Source organism: Harpegnathos saltator, unplaced genomic scaffold (assembly GCF_003227715.2).
Source record: "Harpegnathos saltator strain DR-91 unplaced genomic scaffold, Hsal_v8.6 scaffold93, whole genome shotgun sequence".
Lineage (NCBI taxonomy): Eukaryota > Metazoa > Arthropoda > Insecta > Hymenoptera > Formicidae > Harpegnathos > Harpegnathos saltator.
This window is the reverse complement of record NW_020230721.1, coordinates 2,050,229-2,075,605: the sequence shown is the minus strand read 5'-3', so window position 1 is coordinate 2,075,605 and position 25,377 is coordinate 2,050,229. Positions and strand designations below refer to the sequence as shown.

At 55.2% G+C, this 25,377-nt stretch overlaps 1 protein-coding gene across 21 annotated transcripts in view; it reads right to left on the bottom strand.

Annotated features, from left to right (window-relative positions):
- Positions 1-23,878, bottom strand: part of LOC105182063 (collagen alpha chain CG42342) — a 253,895-nt gene extending 230,017 nt beyond the window's left edge. For 5 of the 21 annotated variants that reach the window (XM_025307765.1, XM_025307769.1, XM_025307767.1 and 2 more), the window contains exon 1: positions 22,039-23,877. In XM_025307765.1, coding sequence (XP_025163550.1) covers positions 22,039-22,417 — 379 coding nt within the window. In that variant the 5' untranslated portion in view covers positions 22,418-23,877. Of the gene's footprint in view, positions 1-22,038 lie in introns of all 21 variants that reach the window. The other 16 variants (XM_025307781.1, XM_025307783.1, XM_025307777.1 and 13 more) reach the window with 11 other exon arrangements.
- Positions 23,879-25,377: the final 1,499 nt, after the last annotated feature.

Here is a 25,377-nt window from a genome sequence, read left to right as displayed (position 1 = left end):
GCTCGACCCGAAATCGCGCAAATTCGCGCGATTGGCGTCCGACGAAATTCAAATGGCGCGCAGGGAGCGTTTCCGTGAAACAAAAGTCTCGCGCTCGGCAAGTCGGGGAGTATTCAAAGGAGGCGCGGCTGAAAGAACGTCCGGTGGCTCGCGCGCGCGCGCGACGACTGCGGACGGCGTGTATTACGCCATCGTTTAAACCGCGAGCACTCTTACATTGGGTTCAGTAAGGTCAGGAAGACCCCAATTGACAACGACGGCATTCACGAGGCGAGGACAAGGCGCGAGCGAGCAACTCGGCCGATTGCGTTTGCTTTCACATGCGCGCGGCCGTCATGGAGCAACTAATTGCAGCGAGCGGAATTAACGACAAACGGCGGCCATGTGAACGCGACCGCGACCGGTTAAGCCCTGATTTGACTTCCATGCGCGCCAATCTCCGCGCGCTGCGCTATTTTCTACGCCGCGGAGCAGCGCGTCGCATGCACGGGGTGTTCGAAACGTCGCGCGCTCGTGCTTGCTCTCTTCGACACGCGACGAAAGCTCCGAGGCTCCAAAACTCGGCCTTTCTCGCGCGGGATAATTGCGAGCGGATGAATCGCGCGCGCGCGCGCGCCCATCTTCGTGATTCGGCAAGCGAAAGCGCGCTCTGCGACTTTTTCACCGAATTTCCGGCGCGAGCTCGCGCCAGCAATTCATCTCTCTTTCTCGAGCGTGTGATTGTGAAGCTTGCCGGAAATTTCCGCCTTTCTGATCGAGACCCCTTCCCCCCCTCCCCTCGTTAGGCCCTCCTGCCACAGCCGCGATAACACACACGCGCGCACACACACACACACACACACACACACATGCAACACTGCGAGCGTGCTTCGTCGAAAAAAAAATTCCTCCAAATTAGCGAACAGCCGTAGTGCGAGCCGAGCGTGACGGCGCAGCTTCTAGGATGGGTATTTTAGGCGCGGTCGATATATCGCGTCGCAATTAACAGGAGTACCCGGCAAACATCATTGAAGCGTCATTATCGCTCTCGTGAAAGGGCATCGGCTATCGCGTCACCGAGTGCAAACGCGATTCATTACTTTATTGATTGCGAGCTTCCTTCCGCAGCGACAGCGCCGATTTTCGCCGTGGATTGGTTTGCCGCCCAGTCTCAAACTCGTTACCGCCGTGCACACAGCGTGATTGACTCCCGGATCCCGATGTTGCCGGAGCGATACACACACACACACGTATTTCGCGCGGTCCGTGCACACGGTGTCGCGGAAAACGGCGGCGCCGTCTACGCGCGGCGCAAAAATCCGCGCGCGCGCGCGCGCGCGCAGTCGTAAATTCGCGACAGAGTTACGAGCGTGTCAGCGGGAGAGCGAGAAACGCGCCGGACCGGTTTCCTCTCGCGACACTTTTAACCCCCTCGCCTTAGCCCTCCGTTTAGCATCGCCGATCCGCGCCTCGCCCTTGCGACGTAAAGCACTCCTCTCCGCGGGTGCTCGGTCTCCCCCCTCTCCTCCGCCGCTCGGTTGTCGTAACTCTGCGAGAGGATCGCGCACCGAGAGAATCTCTCTCTCTCTCTCTCTCCTCGTCGTCCTCGCTCGAGAGGAGGTCGCTCGCGCGGGCGTCGGAATTTTCATTCCGCTCTCGACCTCATCTCTTCCGTCGCTCAATTTGTCCTCGTCGATCGCTGCCGACTAATCGTCATTGCTCATTAATTTCGCGCTCTGAAGCCTACATCGAGCTGTTTCGATCGTGTTGAACTCACTGTGTTTCCGGCCGAGAGGTCCTGCCAGGAAGCCGCAAGTGGCAAATTAATCCGTAACTCGCGACTCTTACGATTCCGCGAGTAAATAAGTAAAATGAACGAACAGATCGCGCACCCCGCCATTTCCCGTTTTCGCCACTTGAGAGCCTTCGCGCGCGTTTTATTAATCGGCTAAATTAATCCGCGAGCACGCAACGGCTCCCGAACGGCCCCGTAAATAAAAAGGACAAACGAGCGAATAAACCGCGCGTTCTCCAGCCTCTTTCACACGCAAACAAAAAATGCGAGTCGAGTGTTCCCTGTCGAAAGTGCAGTAGGTCGGAATTTTTCGACGCCCGCACGCAACGGCGGGCCAAGCTCGCCGTTGCTCCCGGGACACCCTGTATTCACCAGCGGTGGCGTGTCCGTTCAGAGGGAAACATCAGCGGCGATCGCGCTCCCGCCCCGCCGAAATTCGCGCGCCGATTCATCTCTAATTATGCCGCGGCCGCTCGATGCATGCCAATGCGCGCGCGTACAGACGTCGCCATGGGACCCCGTCTGCCAGCCATCCCCCCTCCGCCGCCGCCCTTTGATCGGCCAGCCGATATTCCTGTCGGCTTTTAAAATAACGCCGATTGCTCGCGCGCGCGCGCGCATTATCGTTATCGCGATCGCAATTATCCCGATAGCGCGCGTGGCGGCGAACCTTATTTTACACGTGGCGCTCTCGATGATTTCACGCGCAACGCGGCTTCCGCGCTTCATCGAACGCCGAACGAGTGCCGGCCAGCAAATGAGTTCCCGGGCCCGGCCGGAATGTCGGTGTGTTTCAATCGCGGCGAATCCCCCCGCCACCTCACTTCGCTTCATCATCCGGCTCTGATCGTCCCCGCTCGTCTCTCGCGTAATCAAGATCGCCGCTATTACTCTCGATCCGCCCGAGCGGCGAATTTATCTACCCGCCGCGGATGGACCCGCGCGCCGTCGACGGAATTCTCGCTGACGGGGAAGAAGTTCTTCTCCGTCGCTTCGCGATGCAAAGCGATAAACGCGCGCGCGCGCGCGGGGCGATAACACAAACCGCGCACGTTCGGAATGCCGGAGAAACGAGCGCGCGAGAAGGAGCGGCGTTGCATTTCGTATTCCGAGGTATTCAGGTGTAATCCCTCCGCGGAAGGCGAACGCGCGGGGGGAGGGGAAGCGAGCGGAAGTGCGAGCGCGCGAGTGACGCGGTACGGAAGGCTCGCGGAATAAGTGTCGCTGGAGAGGGGGGAGGAGTTCATTACATTCCACTCCGCGGCGCTGTCGTTGAGACCTCGGGGGAGCGAATCGCATCTCGTTAGCACGCACCGTTTGCCGATTCGGTCGATCGACTTGGAGCGGGCGCATATAATTGTCGTGAGAGGCGCGCGCGCTTTAAGCCGCGCGCGCGCGGGTTTCTCTCTTCGCCCGCCGCGCCGGCGATGGACTCGCGCGCGCTGCTCGCGCGACTACTCGCGGCCAGCGAAGCGTCTGCACGCGAGCACCGCCGCCCTCAGCTGTTCCGACTAATTAAACGACATTTAAGCGAGCGGAAGGCAAGCGGGCATTGAAACGTAACGACCGGCCGCGATTCATGCAAATTCAACGACTTCCGAGCCAAGTGTTTCCACCCAGCTTTCGCCCCCTCTCCTTCTCTCTCTCTCTCTCTCTCTCTCTCTCGCGCTCGCGCGCGCGCGCGCCCTGTCTTTTCTCCCTTCGGCCCCGGCAGCCCCTTCGCCGTCCCAGGACTTCGCCCTTACCCCTCTGTGGTAGGCGCGCTCTTAGTTGAGTATACACGGGGTGGTGGATCGCACAAGCCGTGGGAGATCGGCCGAGGAAATATATTCCGCCTATGCGTGCGCGCGGGCAGATCGATTTTTTTCAATAAGGGTCTCGGCCACGAGAGGCATTTGCGAAATGACTCGGCGGCGAAAATAGCCGAGCGCGCGCGCGGCCTCGGCGAATGTAGATAAATGTACTGGGTCGAATCGTAAATAAGAGCCGACGAGGATAGCGCGAGAGAATGTTCTCTCCTTCTCCCCCGTCTTTTGCTTTCTTTTTTCTTTCATCGAACACCACGGGCCACGGGAAGAGAGCGGCTGAATTGTCCATTACTCGGCGACGCGAGTCGTTATAAATAACGACGAGCGCGCATCGAAGGCGTCACCGCGCCGGAAATTTCGCGCAGCTCGGTGAACTCGCACAGAGGAAAGAGGAGACGATAATTCTCTTTACGGCTCGACCGGGTCGGGTCGAAATTTTCTTGCCGCGTTAATCCCGCGAGGTCCATTCAGCTCGAAAGGGACCAATGAATATTGAATATTGAAATGTAATATCGGACGGACTATCTTCTTTGACGCAACGATTGTGCGCTCGCTGGTTTTCCGTGTTGAAGTTTGAAAAACAAAGCCCGCCGAGAGCCTTTGGAACGACTCCAAATTCTGTACACACACGCACGCACATGAGCAGTCTTTTGCAAAATAAATAACCCGAAGTATATTCGATATCCGATATTCCGCCTTTATTTTTCATCTTTATTCTCCATTTTCACAAACAATTAATTTTATCCGCATACGGGTGAAACGTGGGTAAATAGATATTAGTTTATTAAGGTTAAATAATTGTTATCAAACGTGTTGGATGTTGTTATCACGTAAACAGAGGGGGGGGGTGGGTTATTGCTCGGTAAAAATCAAAATTTTCTTATTCCTACCCTTTCGCCTCTTTCTTACTTCTTTGAGCGGTGTTGGATGTTTCAGCAGGATTCGTACATATATTCGAAAGTTATATCAAAAAGATGACGATTGTGCGCGCGATAACGCGGCACGGCATTAGAGATTTGAATTTGACGCGAGTTGACGCGCAGACGGAGCAGAGGCGCGAAGGACTCGGAACAAAAGCTGCAGCGACCATTATTGCGCGACGCGCACACACAAAGTATCGCTCGCGAGTCCTTAGAACGAATTCCAAAGCCGGCGGTTCGCAGTCGGCGATTATTCAGCAGCTTTGGTCGATGGCATAATTAATTGCGTGCACGCGTTCATTCGTCGAGCGCAACTTGACGAGTACAATCGGAGGAGACTCGAGGGTGCGGACGTGTTTGCTCGGCGATAACAGCCGACGCGCGCATGTCCGCGCACGAATTCCGACTCGGGCATCTCTTTTATCCTCGCCGCGTGTTAATTACTCAACACAGCTGCTCCTCCCGAAGCGTAAAATTAATAAACAAGACGGACGCGTCGTAAGATCGAACGGTGCTCATCGACGAGTGAAAGATAAAGCGGGCTGAAATACGCTCGGATAATATTAGACACCTCTAAAACGAGTCCTTTACGAGCCGCGATGTTGAGGAGACGGCAGGAAGTAGCCATCTGCAGCATCAAGGGACAATAGCCCGTGTTGTGTCTCTCAGGCTCCTCCGTTCCGCGTACAATGGAATTTGCGGGATGAATGTGGGACAAAATCTCGAGACACGGCTATATTATTAACCCTCCGCAATTCCGCGCGAGCTTTCCGCCCGCGTTATCGCCGTCTCGCTCCCCGCGCGATGCGATTAATAACGCGACACGTCCGTCTCGTAATGATGAGAGTTCACGAGCCGCGCGCGCGCGGAAACGGCGACGAAAGATCGACTTCAAAAGTCGGTCAATGGATCGGCGCGGATGGGCGCGGGGGGGGGGGAAGAGGGAAGGAGAGGGAAACGTCATTGCTACCCCTTTACTCGCCGCCATTTCCGTTCGGTAGAATTACATCGCGATCTTTCCTCCCTCTCGGACGGAGAACAACTCCGCGGCTCCGGCGGGCGTTGTAATGCGCCGCGAGAGAATCACAGTGAATGCATCCCGACGAACGATGCTCGACCTCAAACTAACCCGGCGAACACGACGCTGCGGACTCGACTTAACCCCGACGCGAGGCGAGCCTCGAAAGAGCAACGGCGCGAGTAGCATCGGAGTTAACCGACGCGACGGCGAGCGGGTTGACCGAGAGAGGTCGTCGGTACGGCGAACGACGGGAAACCGTCGTCCGCGAAGCCATGGGAATACGAGAGAGAGAGAGAGAGAGAGAGAGACAGAGAGGGGGGGAGATCTCTGTTTAACCTTTAGTTAGCCCAGCGCGACCTTTATTCTTATGCGAAATCGCAGATGCGGAGACGGCGGCGGGTGCGGGAATATCGCTACACGTATATTACGTAGCCGCGTGTAATTTACTCCCGATAGAACGCGACGCGTGTGCGTGTGCCTGTTACGTTATAACGTAGCGGTTATAATGCGCATATGATTTACATTTAGTTATACACGTGAAGCACGACTCACACTCGTGTCGGGTGAGTCGCGTGGACCCTCCTCGCGGGTTAAGCGCTTCGTCCTGTTCCACGGCTCTCACGGTGGTAGCGATGAGGCGATTGCGATAGAGAGAGAGAGAGAGAGAGAGAGAGAGAGAGAGAGAGGAGGGGGGGTGGATTTTCTCGAGGAAAGTGATAGCGAGCGGCGAGTGAGCGTCGATCACGTGCGCGACTGTGCGCGAATCCGGGCTTCCTGTGTGTCGGGCGATTTTCTCTCAAGAATTGTTCTCCGCCATTGATTGCGCGAGGGAGAAAGAGAGAGAGAGAGAGAGAGCGAGAGAGAATCCGATGGACTCGATGCTTAAAAATAACGCGGCACGCTCCCCCGAAGCTGTGGGAAATGAGCGAGCGGATAACAATGCGGTGCGCGAGTCATTAGCATTATCGAATGAGAAGTCGAAGGTCAAGCGAGCCTTAATCTCATCGCGCCGCTTGCATCGTAGCTACGAGGTGGGTCGCGTTGGATTTAGCTCACGTGAATAGTTAAAGAGACATTCCACTTGCAGCACTTCTGGTTAAAGCTGGAATCTCGTCCCTTTGGATCAGTGATTCTCAAAGAGTGCTCCGCGGCCTGCTGCTGTTGCGGCCAGGATAAAATAATCCTGTCCACAGTCCGATGAAAAGTTGACGCCCACGGCGCGTGTGTGAAGTTGGCGTCTCATTTGGTGGAAACTCACAATCCATTGAGATTCATGATATATATGGTATATATATTAAAGGAAAAACTCGTCACAAAGTCGAATTGTGCATTTTTAATTTTTCGTCCAATATCCGATTTTTTATGCGTTCGCCCCACTGTGCGGCGGGGCGATTAAAAAAAAGCGCGATCGACGCTGGGAACGCGGCTCGCGTAAAAACGGCTCGGAGGAGATGGGGCGAGCGAAACATTTCGAGGGTCGCGGCCGGATCTTGCGAAATTGATTTCTCCAACGGGGAAACACTTCAGGCCGCGCCCGCGATATTCAAGACACATCTCTTTCTCGCCACTCGATGGAAACATCACTCGAGTCCAGATAAATTCATTCGCGCGCGCGCGAGTTTCCCTAATTGCGAAAAAACGCTCCTTCCTTAGACTGTTTTTGCGTTCACGCATGATATTTATGGATAAAATATCATGCGTGAATGTTTTCTGACTTCACGGCGCATCCGTAAATAGAGCAAGAGTAACCTCAAATATTAAGGGGGGAATTACATGCGAAAGGTCGTTTTCAAGACTATTTTTACGAATTTTTTTATCTATAATTATAAATTGGATCGGTTCTTGTAATTCAATAAAATTTATTTTATACTTTGAACATTAATAAATACACTGTGAAAATTTCAAGTCCATCGATCTTACCGTTTCTGTTAAAAAAGATTCGTAAAAATAGCCTTGAAAACGAGCCGCTCCGCATGTAATTCCCCGTTAACAAAATTTTTCCGCTCAGGTCCTAATCCGAGCACGCTGCGTTTTGCACAAAACGAGCGTTTTCTCGGCGAGCCTCGGCGACGCGCGAGAGCGAGAGCGCGAAGGATTCGCACAGCGGCGGCGACGGCGGCGCCAAATATAAAAATTAATCGCGATCGTAAAATTCTCGACGCACGTATATTAGTTCTTTCTCCAACCGTGTGTGTGTGTGTGTGTATGTGTGTGTGTGATAATGGTGGTGGTGATGGTGGTCGAGCAGTCTTCGTAAAATGCCGCTTCGTCGATGCTCCGTGGAGGCAGGGGAGAAACGGAAGCCCGTTTTCAGTGGTGTCATTAGTTAACCGAGGCCGGGTTAATCGAGGGCCGTTCGTTAAGCGAAGTTGTCGATACGGGAAATGATAGTGGCGATCGCGCTCGGACCGCGGAGACGAATTCCGCAGCGGCGAATTTCCTGGAATGCGCCGCGCCGAGCGATACTCGAGTCGTGCCGTTATTTATCGCGCACTCCGCAATTTATCGGAACTGTAATTCGGTAAAAGGCGACTTTTCCCGACATATTCTCGTAGTCGGCGGGACATGTGTCAGCCGCGTTGCTGCGGCGTTCTTCCTTCTTCGTTTCTTCTTATTTGCCAGAATGTCGAAATTTCGATCTCACTTTCGGCCTCGATATTTCATTTCGCGCCAATTTATTATTCCGAAGCCTGCTTCTCAACTTGATGGTGTTTAACCTACAGCTCCGCCGAAGTGCCGTTCAACGCTACAACTACCAGAGGAGACAAAGTAACTCCCCTGTAATTTCTTCTTAAAATTAGTTAAACCGCGCGTTTTATATAGCTTTAATCATCGTTGAACGAAACTAGGGGAAATAAATAAACAGTTTTCCCCTGCAAACGCTGGGTGTTTCAAGTCGAAAGTGGAGTAAAAATGCCCACTCACTCTCCTTCTCCCCTTCTGACGCAATTTCTGAGAATCGTATAAATAATTACAGCGTGTCTCGGTAATTACGTACACGACGATGATGAAGCGATATTTTTGACACATTTCCGAGAATATTCGTTGCTACTCCATTTTATCGGATGAAATTCTCAAGCAGCGCTAACGTGAGATATCTCGACGAGCTTCACAATTAATATCCGTACTGATCAAGAGCGCGCTCGAAAGAAAAAGATATTATTACGAGGAGTCTCTCTCCTCCCCCTTCTCTCTCTCTCTCTCTCTCTCTCTCTCTCTCTCTCTCTCTCTCTCTCTCTCTCTCTCTTTCTGGCAAAATCGGAGCGGTAAATGTGTCTCTACTGGCATCCCACTCCCTCGCCTTCCTCAAGCGTTAACAATTCCAATCTCCGAGCTCGAGCACGAACAATCGACTCGTTGCGCTGTATCACGCCCGTCGATCGTCGCAATATAAATTTTTTAATTTCGCCGCTTCACACGTGCCGGGCTTCTCGTCCTCGACTCGGCTGAGAGCCTCGCCTCCGGGAGTTCAAAGAAAGCTCTCCCTCATTGTCCAAATATTTAACGGGGGGAGGGAGTGAGGGAGGGAGGGAGGGAGGGGGGACTCGCTGCGCTCGAATCTATATCGATGCCGAGAGGTGTGCGAGAGTGCTCTCTCGCCGGAGAGACACGCCCCGCTCGAATCGATCGCGACCTTCGAACGCGGACGCGCGTTTCGCGCGGCCCGGAACGTCGCGCCCGCTGGACGGAAGGAAAAAGCGGTGGCGAGGAGGACGAGAAAGACGGACGCCGGTGTGTCCGGAAACTCTCGCGAAACAAGGCCAGCCCGAGCCGCGTCGTCGTCGTCGTCCATCCATGCCCGGCGCGCGGCCGATCGGCAAGTACGGTAATAAGTTTTGTCATCGGATGGTGCGAGCGAGCGAGCGAGCGAGCGAACGCTAAACTTGCAGCCGGCACTGACACATGTGCGCCAATCATAAATCGCGGCCTGCGCCCGCTGCCGCCGCGAACTTTCGCGTCGTTGCCGAACGCGGGATTCAATTTATTGCAGCCACGCCGATAAGGAGTTACTCGCTTGACGCGTCGCCTGCGCCTGGCTCATTTGCGGCCTGAGGGCGACGGTAATTCGGCGATACGAGCGTCTCGCGAGAGCGAGCTCGTTTTCTTTTCTCTCTTTCTCTCTCTCTCTCTCTCTCTCTCTCTCATCCTCTCCTCCGTCGCACGCCGCTGAGTAACATCCTTTCGAGGAAAATGAAAAAACAAGCAGACGCGGAAAAGTAATTTCTCTCTATCGGTATGAGGAGGAGGAGGTGCGGGAGGGAGGGAGGAAGAGAGAGAAAGAGAGAGAGAGAGAAAAGGAGCGGTACACGTGCGGAAGAACAGAAAATAATACCGTAGAACTGTAAACCTCCGCGGCGGAGGCGGGCGGCGAGGTTCTCTCGGTTATAAGCTACTTCGCAATCCGACCGAGGAAAAACTAATGCGATACGGTTCTCCCTTCGGGAGTTCTTTTCGTCGCGCCGCCGCCATAAATACGGGAAAAAGAAAGGCGACGGGAAATGCGCCGCCCGGTTATGAGGAAATTATAGAAATGACGGACGACATCCCGCAAATAGGTGCGCGCGCGCGCACGCGCGCACACACACACACACACACACACACACACAAAGTTATCGCGACCAACGAACGAGCGTGTCACTTTCAGCCGGCCGGCCGGCCGGCTTGGAAGTTTTCCCACGCGTCCCGAGAAGAAGCTCGCAAATCATCCGAACGCGTTTCCAGCGGTGCGCGTGCTTCCTCCGGCCGGAGTTCTCGCTGATCAGACTGAACACGCTGCGTTCCCGATGCGCCGCGCAGCGCGCATTATAAAGCTCGCGGCCGGGTTATTGCATGTTAAAAGTTCGCCGTAGAGACGCATTATGTAACTCCGCCGCCGTCGTCGCAGCCGCATAAGACGGCGCACGTACACAGATTCACACACACACACACACACGTACACAGATACACATACACACGTACCAGCGCCACGTCGTGCTCATCCTCTTTCGTCGCGACGAAGTGTACTTCCGTCGGAGAAGTCGGTAATTTGGCTTTAAGCGGGCAGACAGGAGCCGCTTATCCGCATCCAAGCGGAAGAAAATGTCTCCGCTCCGACGGAAGTTGCCGAAGCTCATCAATTTTTCGGAAGCCGACGTCGATCCGCTCTCCCTCCCCTTCTCCATCTTTCTTTCATGCTCCTATCTATCTACCTACCTCCCTCCCCCCCCCTTCTCTCTGCTCCCGCAGTTCCGTTTCTCCCGCAACGGCCGCATGCACGGTGCACGTTCGGCTGCAGGAGATCTTTGGTTACACGTCGCGACTCGTGTCCTTTTAATTTCACAAGCCCGAAATATGGCGGAAATATGGCGGAAATATGTCCTCTTATGTCCCACGCGATATCGCGCGATTACTCGGGTGCTTTGCCGTTCGTTCGTTCTTTCCGTTTGCAATCTTCGCGATGTGGAACGTCGTGGTGATTTTTACCGCGATATCTTCCACGCTGCTGCGCAACGTTATCGTTTCGGCTCTCGGAGAGCCGGAGAGGTTAGGTTAGGTTTAGCGTTTCGACACGCGTCCCGAGCGGGGCCGCTGTGCGTAAAGTACAGGGGACTAAAGTTCCGGTTGATTCAGTGCGACGGCGAACGAAGCGAAACGCATTCTCCAGCCTGAAGGCCGGAACACAGAATGTCACCCGCCCTCGAGAACGCGTTTCACTCGTAAGAATCAGAAATTCCGTTTCCTCCGATCGACGCGCGAAACGCGCGTCTCGCTTCGCTCTCTCGCCGTCGCGTTAATTCAACCGGAACTTTGTTAGAGAACGCCGCGATTGATCATCGCAGTTCCTCGCTCGCGAGGAACGTGTTCTTTTCGCCCTTCTCACTCTTCCCTCTCCCCCCCCCTCCTCCCACACACGCCCCTCCGCCTCTTGGCCCGCAGACGAATTCTTTCATTAATTCGGAATGGAACATCTCTCCTGAACGGGGGGGATTCGATTTGTTCGTACTCGGGTTCTCTCGCGAGTTTACAGCGTCTTAAAAGTCTTGTAATTACGCCGCAAATTAAGATTCCGCCCCGAGCGAAGTTCGCCGGTTCGTATGTAACCAGCGCGGAGTAAGTTCGCGCTCTATTCCATTCTCTCTCGCTTCCCGAAAGTTTAATTCGCCGATCGCGCCTCCGACTCGACAGAGAGAGAGAGAGAGAGAGAGAGAGAGAGAGAGAGAGAGAGAGAGAGAGAGAGAGAGAGAAGGGGGGAAGAAAGACGGAGCGATAAATCACGTCGGTCTCTTCGTCGTGGAAAAATCGGCTCCGACTTCATCGGAGGATGATAATTTATATCGGCCGCGACGTGTCGGCGCGATTCCCCGTCATTTATCAGCGCGACGCCGAGAGCATTTCTCTCTCTCTCTCTCTCTTTCTCGGCCGACCGGGCGGGCGGACGGACGGATTCGCTTTGTTTACTCGACGATTTTACAAATGCGCGACGCTCGATCTGCCGCGTCTCGGATCCATGACGACGAGACGTCGGTGGCTCTCGCGCGCTGCCTCTGTCTCTCTCTCTCTCTCTCTCTCTCTCTCTCTCGCTCTCCGGAAGGCAGTGTATAATTTCACGTCGCGTTTTCTATGATAAACGGCCCGAAGATCCCCGGTCAGCGAGATACTGCAAGTTTAATTTCTATTAGGGTAAGCTGCAGGAAGACGTCCGTATTCCTGGCTGATGCACGCTACCTGTACACCGGGACAATGCATCATTCTCCTCCTTCCCGTCCGTGGATCGCGAGCCGAGATAGATGGCAATTTGGCTGAAAGTGGAGAGAGAGAGGGAGGGAGAGATAGAGAGAAAGGGGAGGGAAAGGGAGGACTGGAAGCGCGTGCATGAGCCGGAGTAGGCGTTTCATCGACGTAGTTTGCAGCGAACCATCAATTTCGCGGTACATCCGAGAACGAACGATCGGCTAATCGACCTTGATCTTTCCGCGAGTAACCTCGTGGTAGATCGTATTCGCTCTACTTCGCCCGCCGCCGTCGTCGTCGTCGTCGTCGTCGTCGTCGCGTGACGTACGACATGGCGCGACGATCATGTAACGCGCGCGCGTTACTAGAAATTCCGACGTTTGAGTGAGCTGAGACGTGTTCCACCTTCCAAGGCTCTCTCCCCTCTCTTTCTCGTTTGTGGAGCACGGGTTCACGGAGCATTCCAATCATCGAGCACCTTGACCGGGGCGCGCGGGTGTGACGTGAATTTCCGATCACGGCCGAGTGAAATCCTCGCGAGAGGACTCGGCCGGCCGACGCTTCGCATCGCATAAAGCCTTTTTTCGCGGCCCGTCAAGCCCGCGCTTGACGCGTTCACGCAGGTGCGCGCACGAGGAACTTTCGATAATTAGAAAGAGACGAGGAGAAGGAGAAGGAGGAGGAGGAGGAGGAGGAGAAGCGCGAATGCCGCCGTCGGGGGCTTGGGGGCGGGGGAGCCGCGAAAGCCTGATTCTCATCTGACGTCTTTCGCGGAAGAACGGAGGAGCGCGAATTCGCCGAGGCTCGCGGGATTATTGCGCCCACGCGCGGGATTCTGCCGCCTTTCATCTCGGCGCCTCTTCACGGCGTCGTCGATACCGTTCTTAATTGGTCGGATCGATCCTCGACGGAGAAGAGACTCTCCGCCGGGCTCGAGGCTCGGCGCGAAGATCCCCCCCTTCCTCGCCCGGCCCGCGCCGATCTCGGCGACCGAAATTCAGAAAAGGATGATCCCCTCCCTCGTTCTCTTTCCTTCTTCCTTCCTCAAGACGCGCGCGGATCCCCGTCTCCGACTTTTACGCCGAGCGGGACAAAGCGCGCGGGGTGACGGGTGACGCTCGCGACGACGACGGCGCGCTCTCGCCCTGACGATTCCATTCCCCTTTCTATTCGACGCCCTCCCGAGCGTACGCGGCTGCATACGAAGGTAATCTATCTGCGGAATAGCCTTCGATTCGATTCCAAATGGAGCGATTAACGGCAGATCCGGCCGCCGGTGCGTGCTACGTCTCGTCGTACGAGAGGCCGGCGACGAGAGGGTGAGACGAGAAGTCTCGGACACGTCCATCGATTTCCCGAGGCGTGGAAAAACGCCCGGATATAACGGGAAGTATGTGGCGTCGTTCGGCAGCGGCGTTTCTTACGGCGACCAAGCGTCTCTCCTCGTCCTCCCCCCTACGACGCGGCCCATTCGCCCCTGACAATTCGATCGCGCGGTCCGATCACGCGTCGTTTGTCACACGACGGCCAATCGCATTAGCACCCCACGACAGTGTAATACGTAAGTGGGCAACAATGGCGAGCGGAATCGACGATGACGGAGGCGGCGACGGCGGCGAGGAGCGCGCCCCGAAAACGCTCTCCGTGTTGCGAAAGTCGTGCCCTCACCTTCGCGTTTAAAGCACCGGGCCGACGACGACGCCCCGCCGCCCCGGTTTCTCTTTTATTGGTATTTCGCATGGTTAAACCGTTAATATCGACCGCCACCGCCGCCGTCTTCCCTTTTTCTTTCGCGTTTACATCGCGTTTACATCGCGTACGCTGTGTGTAACTTTCGTGCCGTCAGAGCCGTGCGCGACCGCCTCCACTCCTGCGTGCTCGAGCGATTAGTGGTGTTTCTTCCTTTTCGCCTCAGATCGACGTTCGACTGTCCTCGGTGCTCTCGCCTCGAGGCCAAAGCCCGAGAGCCTACCTTCGACCTCGATGTTCCACTTTTGGCTAATTTAGCCCCCCGGGCTGTATCAAACTCTCCCGATTATGTTGAGCCTGCGGCTCTGCCGACAGGCTTTAACCCTTTTTTCGGAAACGTATTTTTCGGAAAATCCGAATCACATGGAAATTTATATACGGGGATCTCTCTGGGATCGCTGATGGCGAATTCGTTATTAGATTTTCGAAATTCAAGATTCAACGCGGCTACAAATAGGAAAAATCGCGATCTGATCTGGCGGATCTGGAATCCGCCATCTTGGAAAATTAATTTCGGAATTTGGACCTCAGATTCGTAATCAGCGATCCAAGAAACCCCCAAATCTTTCTTCAAATCTGATTTCATAGTTCGTGGAAAATGATATTTTTCTGTAAAAATGTGTATTCTTCACACTTTGTCTGCTTATAATAAATGGACAACTTATGCAAAACACTTTTCAACCTTTCATGTATGTTCCCATATCATATAAGGAGCTAAAAAACGCAGAAAACCCGACAAGAATCCCTCAAATATGAAATATTTCATGAAAATGTGAGAATAAATAGGTGGTAAGTATACTTATCACTATGCCTCAAAGGATTAATCCTGAGAACGTACGAGCGGCGGATGGCGCGTTTTCGGCCACTTAGAAGCGCCAAGCGTAGGCCTTTAGTTTCAATCTCTCCTCGATTTATAAATATTAGTTCGGGTCGAAAATAGGCGATGGGCTATAATAGAAATTCGCCCTTCCTCCCCAGAAATGGATTTTTTCAATCCATGCTTTTCCGCTCGACTTCCGTACAAGCCGATTCTCCGCAATGGAGAGTCGAGTTTCGATCCGTCGATATATCATACTCGTCAATGTCGTTTCGTTTATTTCGAAGAATTTTCAACCGGGGTCAATGTTTAAAAGGATCGATTTGTGGAAAAACCAAACGGAAAAAGAGTCGATTTTCTGAAAAATCGAATCGAGATCGCCTCGTTAGTAGTCGAAAGTAGAGAGTCGAAATTCCGACTTGGAATCTCTCTCTCGCGCGCGCGATTCTCCCCTTCTAATTTGCTCCGCAATACCTCTCGTCGTCTCTTCCATTGTTCTATGGAGGTGCACGGTTATTTATACGGAACTGTGGCGATCGCCAGCAGGCAGCAGCAACACTGCTCGACCTGCGCCGCGTTTCGTGTAAGCTTTCGACGCGCAATTTTAGTGGCGCCGCTCGGTGCCGTGCGCGCCGGCCGCGATGAAATTTCAATAAAACAAAATTTCACGTCGGAATTTCGCGTGGTATTTTAACGCGAATCGCGCCGCGTTTCGCGCGCGAGAAAAATTCCCAATAAAAAGCGCGCGCGCGCTTCGCAAGCACGGGGCGAGACTGGATCGCGTCTCCGAAGAATTTCTTGCATTTCTCGCACGCGCGAGCCGGGAGTAAAACGCCGTAAATACACGTCTCGATTCGCATGCGTTCTATTAAGTCCCCTCCTCCCCCTCCCCACCCTTCATTGTTCGTCGCCTCGTCGAAAGTTCGGTAATTCCGCCCGGCGGGAACCGCGAGCGCCGAGCGGACAGCCATCCCGTGCGAGCGAGTTTCGCGTCGGGAGAAGGAGAGAGGAGGGCTCCCTCTTGGCCTCCGAGGACGGCCAAGAGGGCTGACGCGAGGGACGCGATAGATACGCCGCCCTGCCACGAGGGAGGGCAAAGATTTATGATGCCGGTGCGTCAGCTCGCACGTCTCAATTTCGGGACGCCGCGAGAGTCACGGGAGCTGTTTGCCGCGGCGGCGGTTCTCTCCCTTTGTTGTTCGTCGTGCCGACGACGAAGGACGCAGGCGATAAGGCAGATAGAAGAGAGAGAGAGAGAGAAAGAGAGAGAGAGAGAGAGAGAAAGAGGGCGAGGGAGGAAGGGAGGGAGGGAGATACAGCTACCGACGAAAAAAAAAAAGGAAAAAAAAAGAAGGGCCGGGAAAAGAAAGAAAAAAGAGAGGAGCCGACGAGATAGCGGCGAGCGAGAGGACGGCTGGCTCTAGCTGGCTGATGGTGCGAGGAAGTGCGGAATTAATTCGGCCGACGTTTCCCCCGTGTACGCGCTTCCGTTTCCGTCCGCGCGCGCGTGTACCTCGGCGGCAAATAGTTTCCATCTCGGACGCGGCGTCCGACAATGGAGTAATTATCGCAATTAGCGGGCTACCCGCCGCGGATGCTTTTTCGTGAGACTGACCTGCGCGCGCGCGAGAGACAGAGAGAGAGAGAGAGAGAGAGAGAGAGAGAGAGAGAGCCGGCAGAAGGAACGGCGAAACGGTGGTCGATAATTTCGCGTTTCGAACGGCGCGATCTCGCGCGGCTCCGCCGCCGACGCTGTCGTAAAGTGCCTCTTAATAATGACGCTCGTAGCTGCATTATTGGCCCTCCCTCCCCTGTCCCTCTAGTCTTCATACCGGACACACGGTAACTATCGGGCCGAAGTCGCATTTATTACTCGTAAATTCTCAGTCGCGAGAGAGTTCGATAGTTACCCGCTCCGCAAGTTTCGTCCCGAAACGCCGGGATTTTCGTCGTCTCCGGTAACGTGATATTAGTAAAGCGAGCGTCAGTGTCCTGTGTGCGAGCGCTGAATACCGAACAGCTCCTCTCTTTCTCTCTCTCTCTCTCTCTCTCTCTCTCTCTCGCTCTTCGCTGTTTATTCGTCCCGAATAATTCAGCGTACTTTTGCGCGAAGTGTACAAGTAGCGAGTATCGGAAAAAAGTGGGCATTAACGGCGTCGCACAGGCAGCCGCGCGTTCGCCATTCTTTGACCTCAACTCCGCTTCCGTAGCTCGCCATTGTGACGCTATTAAATGACGGCGGAAACACGCGAGACCCTTTCATTCATCCGTTATCCGCGCGTTAATTCGTTACCTGGGAATATCGGCGACACGCGCTCGCGCGCGCAACCTGCCGATCGCCCCGAAGCGCGGATGTTCGCAGCTACGTAAACGTCACAGAGAGAGAGAGAGAGAGAGAGAGAGAGAGAGAGAGAGAGAGATGATGGACACGCCGGGCAAAATAAACACGTGGATATTTTCGAGCGTCGCTTTTCTCCGCGCGTCGGGCGAATTGCCGACACGCACGCGGGATTATCGTGACGCGAGTGCACGCGAGCGGTGCGAGCCGATGAAAGTTGCAATGAAGCAATCGCTCATCTGCCTTAATGACAGGAAGAAGCCTTCTCCATCTTCTCCTCCTCCGGCTCCTCCTCCGGCGCGCACAAAGCTGCGCCGATTTCACCGGCAATCCCGTTTCTCCCGCGCGGCGACCGCGAAACGGTAAATCGTGCAATTAGACGTATTAAACGGGGAGATCGCGCGAATTTTCCACGGAGAACTCGAGCGTGCACGTTCCATTCGTCGGTCGGAATTCGGCGATCTCTCACGGGCGAATCCTCGCCCGCAGGAGCGCGCGCAGATTTCGAGGAATCGTCGCAGGCCGAGCGGAGCCGCGATATCGGCGCGAGGATATCGGCGGCCCCTCCCCGAGCGAGTTCTCAGAGGCTGAATGCCCGAGTCTCGACGAGGTCCTTACACAGTACTCGTCGCGGCCTTTTCCTTCCGCAGCCTTTCGACCGCAATTTCCTTTTCGCGCATACCAGAGGGTGGTTCGCGAGAAAAATATGAGACCGCCGTCACGCCAACGCGGTAACTTTCCAGATCGCGAGGGTTGATAGAGAAGAATGCCGCGTTGCACAACTTTCCGATGAGAATGATTTCCATTAGAGGCGAGGCACGCGAGAGCCCCTCTCGTCGAGCAAACCGCGATCTCACGATTATCAGCTCGCGAAAGCTCGAAGGCGCAGGAAGACGAAAGACAGGCGTCGCGTCGCGCCGCGCGCTCAACCGGCCCGGAGAAAACCGTGCCCGATAAATACTTGAACATTACGCCCAACTTCGCGATCGAGTTTCCCCGTCGTAATGCTCGTGCCTTCTCGCTTATACGCAGTTAGTCGCATAGTTCGACTGCTTCGCGCGGAGTGCGGAGAAGAATCGGCGGGTCGCGTGTCGCGCGAGTCGACTCGACACCGCCGCCGTCTCTCCGCGGCTGAATTCATTCAGACGATCGCCGATCTCTCCTTCTCCCCTCCCCGCTCTCTCTCTCTCTCTCTCTCTCTCTCTCTCTCTCTCTCTCTCTCTCTCGTCGTGTCGCGCGGTCTCGAGCTGGCGAGCGGAATGCCGACGGATGACGATAAGAGCGCCCGGGAAAGAGCTCACCACCCCCCTCCCCTCTGCCCCGCCGCAGTCGTCGTCGTGTTCCTTTGAAAGTGCACGATGACATTTGCTTAGCACCCAACCGGAATGGCGCGAGAAGCTTAATCCGAAACCGTCGTAGTCGACAACGAGATTTAGCCACCGAGAGAGAGAGAGAGAGAGAGAGAGAGAGAGAGAGAGAGAGTGAGAGAGGGATCTCTTTGCGGGCGAAACGCGCTCCTCTTTCTCTCATCCGCCAGTTTCTTTTTTCATTCTTGCCCGCTTCGCATTCCGCGACCTTCGCGGCGCCGGCGAGACTCTCGCGGGGCGCGCGTTTTGCCCTTTCGCTGTCTTGTTTTGTCGCGAATAAGAGTCGAGAGGAGGCGGCGTAAAAGGAGCCGGGGGAGGGGGGGGGGGATTTGCGGAACCGCTCGGCGGAACGGAGAGTTTCAAACGGACGCGAGAGACGCGCGACGGTATCAAACGCGACGTCGGCCGCGCGGCGATTCGAGAGAGATGAGGAGAGCTCTCGTCTGCGGCGAAGATGAACTTGCGAATTACGGCGTTGCGATCACGGCCGCGAAAGCGCCGCCGCCTCTTTATCCTCGCGACGTCCGCACCGACGGCGAGAAAGAATCGCCGGCACGATGTGAATAGGCGAGAGCCAACGGCGGAAGCTCGGAAATAATTGGGGGGAGCTCCCGATGCTTCCGACGAAGATGCGCTTCTCCGCGACAGTGCGTGCCGATTTTCGAAATCGATCTAATCGAAGATCGTTTAATCGGAACCTAAAAGATCGATTTCAAATCGATTTTCTCGGACTGAATCGATTCAAGGACCGATCTGTAAATTCTGAAAATCGCCAACACGATTTTTACAGTTTCTACTAGTAACATAATTTTTCTTTTTTATTCTTTTTAGTTGTAATATTTGAACTCGCTTAATGACTGCACGATGCACATTACGTTGCCTTTTAGGCCGATGTCCCATGGGCGAAAATTTTCAGCGGAACGGAACGCGCGGACCAACCAATCACAGCCACTTCATATAATAGTATATATTATATATATTATATATATGTATACGCATATAATAACAAGTGTGATTTCTTATTTAATAACGTTTAAAAATCCTTGATTGATGTTTAATCAAACTACAAACTTGAATCCTTAGCATAGAGATTTAAAGATCTTTTTCTACCTTGTTGCGGCCATACACAACACAACCAAAAGAGTACCATCTGTTTAATATCTTCAATTCGTATTAAACTTTATATGAATTACATGAGGTATTTACTACTTTAGAGTGTAGAAACTTGACAGATAGTATACTTTAATGAGTGCTTCACTTTACACGCATACCGATTCAAATCGATTTTCTGAAATCGATTCTTTACAAACCGATTTCTTGCTTCGTGATTCGAATCGATCTTTAAATCAATCTGTTTGAAAACAAAATCGGCATCCCCAGTGTGCAACGCATGACAATGTGTGATCGGCGAGCGACAACGACAAAGCCGTAGCAGCCCGTAAGAGCCCGTTTACACCGGCGAGCGCAGACAGAATTGCGGCTAAAGTTCGATTCTCGGCTAATAACGTTTGCCTTCGCAACGTCCGTTGAGAGCTGCAGCGACGGCTTGCAAAAGTAATGTCGCTCGCACGAACGTTGGCGACAAAGTTACCGACAACCTGCCGCCGAAATTACCAACTTTTGTCGATAACAAACCTCCTCCCCGCCCCTCTCTTCCCGAACGTCGAAACGTCAAAAAAGCGCGTTATTAACGTTCCTTTCTCTCCGCGATAAATAGGTTAATAACAAAATGCGATCGACACGTTCGAACGGCGCTTGCTGCTCGAACAATCGTTGTTTTCCAGCGGTCTCGAATCGCGTTTACTCTGCAATCGTCGAAAACACGTTGCGTTAGCGATGTTGCTGCTGCTGCTGCTGCTGCCGCTGTTGTGTAAACCGGCCTTTATCGTCGCGACGCAGCTGTTATATCGCCGCGGCGACGCGGGCGCGTGAAAAAAATTGCGTGAATATTTTACGACAGTCCGATTCGATTTCAGCGTGATCAATTAACGACGACACGCTCGTGCACGCTTCGGCACGAGAACCGGTGTGTCGAGGCCGAAACTCTTCGAAACCTTTCGAGTTCCCCTTCTCATCTATTATCGCGAGACGAAAAGGCGTCGTTTCGCCGGAGATGTTTACGCGTCCAAAGACAAGCGTGGCTGTTGCCGTGATCAAGTTTGTCGCGGCTACGATCAAACTGCAGGAAATTCAGGAATCACGACGACACCTACGCTCTCTCTCTCTCTCTCTCTCTCTCTCTCTTTCCCTCTCTTCGATTTCCGCTTACGATCAGCAAGCTCGTGCCGTTTCGCCGGCGCCGAGCGTCGCAGGTACCTGCGACTCCGCTTTCGCCTCCGACGATTCCTGCAACGACCGCGCAAAGAAAAGAAAAGGCCGCGACTCGTTTTCCGCAAGTTTTTCACGCCGAGCTTCCAGCACGACTGCCACGAGACAATGCGTCGGGGACGAGGCCGCCCCGGCGTATTTAAACGGAACAGCGAGCTCGCTCTCTCTCTCTCTCTCTCTCTCTCTCTCTCTCTCTCTGCGAGTTCCTCGGACGCTTCCGCTATTTTGGAGTCGCTGTAAATTACACAGCGCGGCCGTCCCGCAGTTAACACTCTACCGACGTGCAAATTCTCAGCGCGGTACGACGGCCGTTAGCCGGCGCGGCCGAACGATAAAACGCGCTGCAGTCATTCCGCGGACGCGGCGTCGAGTGTGCAGTCGTACTGCATCGACTGCGAAATGACACGCGAGCGCGCGCGCGAGCGAACGGCGAGTTCTCGAAACGCGCAGCGCGCGCTCGCGATTTATAATTACTTTCACCGAGCGGCGGGCGGCGGGATAATCGGCGATTTAGAAATCGCGCACGCGGCACAGGTGAGCATTGCGCGGCTTTGCGCAATCCCGCGCAATGCCGCCGAGATATTATAATGGGAATTTCACGAGCGCGCACACTCGCGCTTCCTCGCGTGCGATTATCTTCATTCAGAAGTAACGCGTGATTTAGAAATTCGAGCCATTCGGCCGCCGCCGCCGCCGCCGCCGTCGCGAATCATCGCGCAGCGGCGGGTCATTAAGTAATCGCGATTGCTGTCGCGAATGAAAATTCCACGAGCGGACAAGCGCCGACGACAGAAGGCGACGCTGCGTCTCGGCCAGGACTTGCCGTCCTGACGTGCGGTTAGCAAAACGCAGAGCGGAGATGATCTCGCTTGACTGAGATAATAATCGGCGGACAAATAGCCGAAATTCCGCTTAAATCGTCGCGTAAGCGTCATTCGAGCGGCATTGATCGTCGATGATCGATCAAACGGCTAGATCAAGTGAATCGGAGCAAACGACTGAAGAGCGATCGTTGGACGACTTGCTCCGTGCGAACATTCTCATCGCTCCAGTCGGACGAAATTTCAGCAGATCGATAGCCGACGCTGATCCAAAGTACCGAGAGTGGAAAGCGTCTTTTCGAACGGGTCTTCTCGAAGGGGGGGCCGACCTTTCGCGCGCGCCGTTCGCGGAGGAACGAGACCGAAGGTTCACGCGCGACTCACCTTGAGGACAATTGCATTCGGCGACGTCGCGCTTGATCCTGAAGACCGCGTTGGACTTGGCCGCGAGCCGTTCCCCGGTCTGCACGAGGAGAGCGTCCGACGGCAACGGCGGCGAGAGCTGCTGGCCGCTGCAGCGGGCCTCGAGATTGGCGATCCTGGACTCCAGACCGAGCTCGCGGTAGTACAGCACGCCGGACACGGCGAGGCTGGCGACGCAGAGGGCACACATCGCCCAGTTGAGGTCCGGGGCCCGCGCGCGGCGGGCCTCCTCGCGGAACTTCCTCGGCATCGACACCTCGAGGCAAGACGAGCCCTTGGTCGCCGGCACCGACGACCACGACTCACCGGCGGCCGTCGCCGGCTGCTCGCTGGGCTCCATCGTCGCCGTAGTGTCTCGCTCGCTCGCACGCACGCACGCACGCACGCACGCACGGGCGGGCTGCTCGAAGCCGTCCCCAGGAAGCGTCCCTAAGCGACGCGGCGCGTCATAACCCGCGCGCGGGCCTCGTCGATACGCGCGACCGCGGACTCGCGGATTGACGGACGCCGATGACGACGACGACGACGACGACGACGGGAACGCGGGAGGGACGCGGCGGCTGCACGGTGCTGGTTACAGGCGACGTCGCGGCGTCATCGTCCGTCCGGAGCGCATTTCGAAAGCGATCGTCGACCACTGCTCACGACTCTCTCTCTCTCTCTCTCTCTCTCTCTCTCCCCCTCCGTCTCTGGACGTCTCCGGCGCGTTTCGCCCTCGCGCTCGCGACTCCGTTTGGAAAGAAAGTTGGATGAGCAGTTTTTCCCCGATTACGCGAACGACCACACCGACGTGATGGACGCGCGCGCGTGTCGAAATCGCAGCCGGACGCGGCGAAACGGTCGCGGTTTTTTGGATCTTGCGTTACCGCACCGGCCAATCACAGCCGGCCGTCTACGGTACTGGCCGCGTACTTGGCGCGCGCGTTACCGCTGTTGACTCGCGCACTTTCTTCCCACACATCGAGGATCGGCTGGTTTCAACGGCGGGACGGCGGTGGCGACGTCGGTCTCGTGCTGCCGTTTCGCCAAACACGAACAGCACGCGCTCGCTCCGGCTCCCGCTCTCTCTCTCTCTCTCTCCCCCCTCTCTCTCTCTCTCTTTCTCTCTCTCTACCCCGACTTACTGTCGTTCTTTTCGCCTTCGGCGAAGCGCGAGTCTCCCGCGACAGCCCAGCCGAAAGCGGGAGAAACGCGCGCGGAGCGCGCGCGCGCGCGCGCGCGCTGGCCACCGAGCACGGCGAAGTTCGCGGCGATCGGTGGCACTCTGCGATCTCTTCTCACGATGCTTTTCTTTCTTTCTTTCTCTCTCTCTTTCTCTCTCTCTCTCTCTCTCTCCCCCCCTCCCCCTCTCTTTCTCTGCTTTCTCCTTGGCGAAGATTTTTCGGCGAAGCGGACAAGACACACGAGGCAAGAGGACAGAATGTTGCGAGATAAAGAGAGAGAGAGAGGGAGAGGGAGCGGGAGAGGGAGAGAGAGAGAGAGAGAGAGAGAGAGAGAGAGCGAAAGACGCCAGCGAACGTCGTCCCGCGAAGCGAAAACGTTCCCGATTCCGCGTTCTCTCCGCACCGCGCTGGCGAGACACACACGTCGCGTCGTCGGGGGCCCGTGTGTAGTTTTACGAGGGACGAGCGCACGGAAGAACGCGCGTACGAAACGCACGATATGGCATTCGCGGTGCGACTGGATGTGGTGGGGCGACGCTCGCCGAGGACAGAGGGTTCGTCGCTTCGGCAACGCTCGACGCCGTTCGTACGTCTTCGGACTCGCGGCGCGACTCCTCTACCGGGCCGCCGCCGCCGCCGCCACCGCGCCGGACGCGCGTCGAGGACGATCGGTCGACCTAACGTCCACTTCCATTCGCACTGATTCGCCCCCTGCGCTTCATTCTCCAGGCAGCCGCGCTCGCCACCTACCCGCCTGTGTGTTGTTCGCCTCTCTACCCTCTGCCGCCCGCGGCTCACCTCTCCCTCCCGCCGCCGGCGAGCGGATTCGGCCGCGGCGGAGAGACAGGATATAGCCTCTTTTTGTTTTCCCCCTTTTTCTCCGTTCGATGTCCATTATCCACTCGGATTACACGCCGGAGGATTCCGCTTTCGCTCGCGCGCCCGTACACGCGTAAACGGCTTTAGCAGCGGCGAGATTGTTTTTCGTTCCGAATGTGCGCGGGCCGAGTCGGCGTGAGAATTCTCCGGCGCTCGTTTTCATCTGCGTCTGTTGACCACTCTCTCTCGCTCTCTCTCTCGCTCTCTCTCTCTCTCTCTCCTGCGCGATCTCGCGCGCGTTTCATCGTCCGATGGCCGTTATTTGTGTGCGCCGTATGACGCATCTCACGCGGAGGAAAAGACGCGCGGGGATCTTCGCGCGGTTTGAGAATCCCGCAATTCGGCAAAGCGCGGCCCGTACTTGGCGCGTGCCTCCGAATGTTTTCGTTCTTTTCTCTACTTTCTGTCGCGGGAAAAAGAGGAGTGTTCAACGACCTTTCGTGGGATATTCGTCGTTAAAATTTCGCCGTCTCTGCTTCGAGCGAGAGCGCTCGCGCTGTTGTTCCGCGAAGAATTTCAACGCGAAGGTAAAAATTGAAATATTTAATGCTCGCGCGCGCGTGCGCGATGAAACTTGCTCCCGACGCTGTTTGTCCCGAAAAATCAACTGGGAATACCGCGCGCACCTGCGGACGCACTTTTCCAAATTAAAAAATACCCCGCGATGCATTCTTCGCATGTGTTCTTCGACGGCTCGCACTGTCGCCGTTCGCTGCGTCGAAATTTCCCGCGGATGCTGCGCGCGGTGTAATTAAAAGAGTGCGGAGAGCGTCGAATCCTCCGGCCGTGCCGGCGAGAGCAGAGATGATCCGGCTATTATCGCGCGGACCAGCTCGAGAGACATCGAAACGACCGAGTCAAGAAATTTCAATGAGAGAGAGAGAGAGAGAGAGAGCGAGCCAGCCGCAAATGAGAATCTCATCTTCGTATTCCGGCTGCGAGACGGAATATGAAATCAGCTTCTAAGCCGAATCCGCGATTCTCAATAGGGTGAAATTATTGTCAATTTACCTCCGTCCGTTGCTCGCGTTATTCCTACGTAGCATACCGCGATGAATTAGAAATGCCGCGCGACCGCTTATAGTCTCTGTATAGTCTCAGCTTCGATCGCGCAAATTCTAAATAAGGAACAGGGTCTTCCGCCCTTCCTCCTCTGCCACACACGCGCACGCACGCACACACACACACACACACACACACTACCCTGCGGAGTTTTATCGAATCGCAACCTTTACCCCCTCGAGCGGAGCCCCTAAAA